This window comes from Penaeus japonicus, unplaced genomic scaffold, assembly GCF_977035675.1.
Source record: "Penaeus japonicus unplaced genomic scaffold, GWHDUDI00000001_assembly GWHDUDI00000030, whole genome shotgun sequence".
NCBI lineage: Eukaryota > Metazoa > Arthropoda > Malacostraca > Decapoda > Penaeidae > Penaeus > Penaeus japonicus.
The window spans coordinates 2,125,284-2,132,783 of NW_028234432.1; the positions used below are offsets into that span (position 1 = coordinate 2,125,284).

Genomic DNA, 7,500 nt, shown 5'->3' on the forward strand with positions numbered 1-7,500 from the left:
CATTCGATCATCCTTTCACCTGACGGGGCTAAACAGACTCAACCCTCCAATACTAAATACTCAAACCATACATTGGTACGACCCAAAGACGGTAAACATCCAGATCGAACCATCGAACCATCCAGTTAGACGGTATACATCCAGATCGAACCATCGAACCATCCAGTTAGACTGTAAACATCCAGATCGAACCATCGAACCATCCAGTTAGACTGTAAACATCCAGATCGAACCATCGAACCATCCAATTAGACGGTAAACATCCAGATCGAACCATCGAACCATCCAATTAGACTGTAAACATCCAGATCGAACCATCGAACCATCCAGTTAGACTGTAAACATCCAGATCGAACCATCCTGTTAGACGGTAAACATCCAGATCGAACCATCGAACCATCCAGTTAGACGGTAAACATCCAGATCGAACCGTCGAACCATCCAGTTAGACGGTAAACATCCAGATCGAACCATCGAACCATCCAGTTAGACTGTAAACATCCAGATCGAACCATCGAACCATCCAGTTGGACGATCTCGACTCTCGGAACAAAATGACACACACACACACCCTGTTGTTGTTTAGACGATCGCGAGTGCAGACCATCCAATACTGAGCCGGAAAAAAAAAACGATTCCCTTTTTCAGGAGGACGAGTATGAGGCCCACGCAGGGGCGAAGTTCCCCATCAAGTGGACAGCTCCGGAGGCCTTGTCCTTTTCCAGATTCTCGACCAAGTCCGACGTGTGGTCCTTCGGGGTCTTTCTGATGGAGGTCGCAACGCTTGGCGCATCGCCGTACCCAGGTATGGAACGGGGCTGGGTGATGCTGAGATGGTGCTCGTATGCTGGATATACTTAACTACTCCACATACATACACACACACAAACAAACATACACACACACATTTATATATATATATATATATATATATATATATATATATACATATATGTATATATATATATATATATATACATATATATATGTGTGTGTGTGTGTGTGGGTGTGTGTGTGTGTGTATGTATGTATATATATAGATATATATATATATACATATATTAATTATTTATATATAATGATAATAATAATGATATCAATTATAGTCTCAAAAACTATATATATATACATATATATATATATATATATATATATATATATATATTTATGTATATGTATAAATATCTATATGAATATGTATATACATATACATACATATATATATACAAATATATACAAATATACACACACATACACAAACACACACACACACACAAATACATATATATATATAGATAGATAGATAGATAAGTAGATCTATACAGGTCTATAGATACATACATATACGTACACATATACATCTTCATATACATATTATACACACACAAATACCATAGACATAGAAATATAAGAATGACCTTCTCCATACTGAGCAATAATCAGACTCCTCTCATAAGCCTCCCACACGAGCACTCACCTCCTCCCTTCCTCCCCCTCCCCTTCCCCCTAGGCATGACCAACGCCGAGGTCGTGGATGCCCTCGACCGCGGCTACCGCATGCCCTGCCCGCGCGAGTGTCCGCACCTCCTCTACACCATCATGATGGAGTGTTGGGCGAAGGAGCCAGCCAACCGACCGACCTTCGAGACGCTTCGCTGGAAGCTCGAAGACTACTTTTTTTTGGAGGAGAACGAGTATCGGGAAGCGGATAAGGTTCTATAGGGCGCCGGCGCATTGCTCCTGGCGTTGATATAGGCCTATGTGCGATGGTGTGAGTATATCGGGTGCTAGTACAGCAGGCCCGGGTGGAACGGAGTTGGTCAAAAGCAATAAATCTACTATATTGACCCTTGATTGTGGGCTTGCGAGAAATGTGCGATGTTTGAAAATGTTACACACACAGGTCGTTGTTACCGAGATTTATTTTCGGTATTGTAGGTTCATGAAGTGAACTGAAACTGAGAAAAGTTTATAATAGATATATCCGCTGACACAAGCTATGATGTAATGCATATGGTTCTCTCTATCTCTCTATCCATCTATATGTCTTTTTCTCTCTTTTTTTCTCTCTCAATGTATATATATATATATATATATATATATATATATATATATATATATATAATATATATGAAATATACATATATACATATATACATGTGTACATGTGTGTGTATGTGTGTGTGCGTACTTTTTTCACATACACATACATCTATGCGCACACACAGGCCTGCGAAAAAATGGAGGCCATTACGCGGCTCGCGAATCTTTTGCTGACTAATCTCCTGAATATGGGGAGATATCTCGGACCCCAAAACGATGCATCTGCCTGTAGAAGGTCTAAAAACGCAGCTGAACGGAAAGAAGGTAAAAGTGATAGCGAAGGCAGCGCAGATAGAGAATGATTGTAAAATAATATACCTAGTAAGATGTGAATCATCTTGTTCTGCACTCTGTGAAAAACCTAGAAGGGTAACCACTTCTGCTAAAAAAAAGTTATTTTTTCCTTAGATTTCAGTCTTCTTTTCTTTGATTGCACAACGGTGGCAACAGAAGTCGTACGCACAGATTTGGACACGAGCAATATGGCCGCCAATATGGCCGTCATTTCGGTGTTGCATCCACGCCATTATATTCCTTTTGGATTTCTTGAAAGTTATATAGACTTTTATTTAACCGTATTCCTAGTATCGATTCTCTTCTGAAAAAATCTAAAAGTAAGCCAAGTATTCTTTCGCATCCTCACCATGATTGTTTGCGAACATGATTTGTAAATGAAATAGGCGTTGAGAGTCATTTGAGACAGCGTGTCCGAACCTCTGGATTGGAGCTCTTCAAAACTTTTTTCATCGCGACCCAATATGGTCTCTTCTACAACTCTCGCAATCCTATTGATTGCCTATTATACACATTTAGTATCCTTGGTTTTATTGCTAGTTCGATATATTGTTAGATAATCATTTTATCTGATATACATTATTTATTCATCCTCTCATGAGACGTGACAGCCCAATGACCACTAGCTTTGAAGAAATGTTTTCGATGACCCAAAGAAACACGGACTTTGATCATGTTTTGGCACTCTCTGGGGGGTTGTTATCCCGTTATTTACCTGTTTGTTGTAATATCTGCTTTTTTCGTTCTAAGAAACCGCTTTTAATTTACAAAGAAAAATATTTGTGGTTTACGAATGGCAACTAAACGTCACTACCATAACCAATGATAACAACCAATGAGAAGTGAATATATTCTAATGAAGGTCACATATAGGCATATTATACGAAAACTTTTGTGTACATACAAGTCTCTCTCTCTCTTTCTCTCTCTCTCTCTCTCTCTCTCTCTCTCTCTCTCTCTCTCTCTCTATATATATATATATATATATATATATATATATATATATATATATATGTGTGTGTGTGTGTGTGTGCGTGTGTGTGTGTGTGCGTGTGTGTGTGCGTGCATTCGTGTGTGTGTGTGTGTGCGCGCAAATTTGTATCTGCATTTTGTGTAAAGAAACCGCACGTGCCTAAAATAACTGAAAATTCACTCTTCATGATTCCGCCCAACATTTCAGTCATGATATTGTGGCGTCCGTCCGATTGTGTTCGCTATTTACATTCTATCATTCATATACTGTTTATTGAAGAATCATGCCTAATGCAGACAGTGTGTAGTTGTTTTGAAATAAATGCTTTATGATTCCAATTGTTTTATTTCATACTAGACTATGAGAATTTGTGGATACATACACACACACACACACACACACACACACACACACATATATATATATATATATATATATATATATATATATATATATATATATACATATATATATTTACTTCTATATATGATATATATATATACATATATATTTCTATATATGATATATATACATACATATATATATATATATATATATATATATATATATATATATATATATATATATATATATATATATATATAATATATACATATACACATATATACATACACACATGCACACCCATGCTTTATGTACTTAACGTATTTGACTGCATTTAACACAGTCATCAACATATGGTCAATTAGCACGTGTGTTACTGAACCATCCAATCGTGTTGAGTAACACGCCCACTTTACACCATCCCTGTATTTGTCACAATTCTATCACAAAACCAAACGCTTCACAGAAATTTACCTCCATTAAATTTCGCCAGGGAGTACTTCGCAATCCATTAGCCTAATTGATATTTTCATTTTGCAGTATACGTATATGCTCATGTCTGTGTGTGTGTGTGTGTATGTGTGTGTGTGTGTGTGTGTGTGTGTGTGTGTGTGTGTGTGTGTGTGTGTGTGTGTGTGTGTGCGAGTGTGTGTGTGTGTGTGTGTGTGTGTGTGTGTGTGTGTTTGCGAGTGTGTGTGTGTATGTATGTGTGTGTGTGTGTGTGCGTGTGTGTGTGTGTGTGTATGTGTGTGTGCGTGCGTGCGTGCAGTAACGAGCGGCGGCAGAAGAAAAGAACAGAGCGAGGGAAAACAAAGCCATATTTGTGTGTGTTCGTCCACGGCAATTTTCCCGCCAATGGATTTGTGTTGATGATCATGGGTCAATTTTTTTTAGTAAAAATTCAATCCACGGTCGGTCTGTCGTGTGTTTTTTTTTCTGTAATGGATTTCTCTTATGAGACTGCTATGGTAAACAGCGTAATAACTTGCCAATGATGGACTTTTCAATCGCCCTGTGTTTTTTTTTTTTTTAAGTTTTGTGATAGCCAACTCGGACCTTTTTTTCCTTCTATATTAAAGACCCGTTCGTAAAGCTGGGACCTGAAATCCTGAATTCGGGGTAAAAAAACAAAACAAAAAAAAAACACACACATGCTAAGTAACAAATCGTGAATATGGAAGCGTTCAAAGAGAGAAAAAAAAAATACTTTTCAGCAATTCCCAGTCGAAGCAAAGTCAGCTTGGCAGGCGAGCACGACAATTAGACTTAGTGAACAATTAAACCCCAGCGACCAATTACTATAAGAGCCAAAACTGCCTCATTAAAACGAATTGGCGCGTATGATAATTAACGAACAAAAAAAAAAAAAATCTCACATAGATTGTAAGACTTTTCCTAAATATTTACACGGTTCTTTAGTGGCATTAGGTGGAAATAAAGATAAAAAAAAGATTGGAGGAGCAGATTGAGAGCGCCTGTCAGCCTCAAGTAGACGTGAGAAAATGGGGTCAGGTGGGGTTACAAATATGCGTAGTTATTGATTGTTTTGGTGTTGGTGGTCTCCCATATTCATTGTAATTCATTATTAAAATGTGCAACATACAATCTGACCTTTTCTCTGTTACTCTTAAGTACAAGTATGATATACAGTAATTTGATCATCTTTATTGTTAATACCTTTTGTTTATTTGTATTTTTATATTTTATCTCTTATTTTATTTTTTCATTAATTCTGACCCCTTCTTACTGGTATTACGCTTTCAGAAATGTTCGTGTATCAAAATCGTGACATCTGAATACATTTATGCAGCTTTAGGATTTTCATTTAAAAAATATATATATTGATAACTCGTGTACCTTAAGGGCTATATCTAATTATATATTATAATATATAAGGTATCTATGTCATTTGTGTATAACTTAGGATAAAGATACAGATCTGGTCTATCCATTTTGTTGGTTAAAGGAAAAAAAAAAAAAAAAAGATTTGTGTGGCTTAATCCATTACATGCCTCTAAATATATTAGCACGAAATTTGTTGGAAGAAATTTCCACACACGCTTCTTGCTTCGATGTTCGAAAAAAAAAAATTCTTGCTTCTTGTGTGATATATATGTATATATATTATATATATACATGTATATATATTTATATATATATATATACATACATATATATGTGTGTGTGTCTGTACACATACACACACGCACACACATGCACATACACAGATATATATTCCTTTATTTATTCATCTATTCATTTACCATACATACACACATACACACACACATATATATGTATATGTATATATACACAAATTTTACCTCCCTGACTGAGATTCGATCCGGGTCGTCAGAGGGACAATCCCGGCTACTTACCTAATAGACCACGTGACCCACTAAGAGAATTGTCTAATCAGATGCCTTACAACCATCATGGAAATTACCTATATGCTCTTAGCAGAGCAGCGATAGCGAGGTTTTACAGACAATTCCCGCGGGCACTCGGCAGCAATGAATTAGATATTAAAGGCACAAATCAGGTTACTGAGGTAATATCTATGGAAGAAAGATGGTAGAATGCAGTAATGCATTTTGATATAGAAATACAAATTTTACAATTCTTTTAATGGGTCGCGTAGTCTATTGGGTTAGTAGCCGGGATTGTCACTCTGACGACCCGGGATCGAGTCTCGGTTAGGGAGGTAAAATTTGTATTTCCGTATTAAAATGCATTACTGCATTCTACCATCTTTTTCATATATATATATATATATATATATATATATATATATATATATGTATATGTATGTGTGTATGTATATATATATATGTGTGTGTGTGTGTGTGTGTAAATCTATATATGCATATATAATACGCTCTTTTTGTAACTTTTAGATGAGCCAGAGGCACCTCTCTCTCTCTTTCTTTTCAACCTCTCTTGGCACTGGGACAAACTCGAGTGTTTATAGTTATCATTATCGCCCGCTTCCTCCACTCTTCTTTGTACATCCCCTTCTCTTTGGTTTATCATCTTGCCTCCAGTCTTCCCCCTTTCTCAGTTTCTAATGTCTCATACCATGTTCGTTTCCGCTCTTTACAATGTTTTTTTTTTTTTTTTTTTTTTTTTTTTTTTTTTTTTTTTTTTTTTTTTTTTTTTTTTTTTTTTTTTTACGTGAGTAGATGAACAAGTATAACTGCCATTATTAACACGGGCAAGTATAATGGACATGGTGCCAGTGATGTTATTACAACAAAATAAATAAATGTGATGATGCAAATATGAGATTTTGGATTATAATGATATCTTATAAGAATAACAACGACGTTTCAAGGGATAATGTATGGTGACACTATCATGCGAGCATCATGTTCCGATATTCATAACAACGGTGATGATACAGCAACGGTAGTTATGAAAATAACATTGATAATGAGTATTATAGCTATGATTTTTTTATAGTAATAATGATACTGATATTAGCGAAATACTTCTGACAATAAAGAAAATGATGATAATGATTGCATAATGAAATTATTCAGTTTGATAATGTAAGCAATGATGATAAGTCAATGATAATAACGTGAGGATGTTGATAAGAACAATAGATTAATGACAGTAATGGTGATAGTTATAACAATAAATGTTAATGATAATGATGTTAACAATAACAATAAAGATAACAGCAGTAACAAAGGTAATAATAAGAATGATGGTGGAAACAGCAAAACAAATTTTATCTATAAAGTGATAATGATAACAATAGTGATTATAACTGATACTGA

At 35.7% G+C, this 7,500-nt stretch overlaps 1 protein-coding gene across 1 annotated transcript in view; it reads left to right on the forward strand.

The window, feature by feature from the left end:
* The window catches only part of LOC122264629 (tyrosine-protein kinase Src42A), a gene marked incomplete at its 5' end in the record, with an annotated part of 21,445 nt that extends 17,741 nt beyond the window's left edge, over positions 1–3,704 (forward strand). Inside the window, 2 exons of the mRNA XM_086554605.1 lie at positions 649–805; positions 1,511–3,704. Of these exons, the coding sequence (XP_086410731.1) occupies positions 649–805; positions 1,511–1,722 (369 nt within the window). The remainder of the gene's footprint in view (positions 1–648; positions 806–1,510) is intronic.
* Between the last annotated feature and the right edge of the window lie 3,796 nt (positions 3,705–7,500).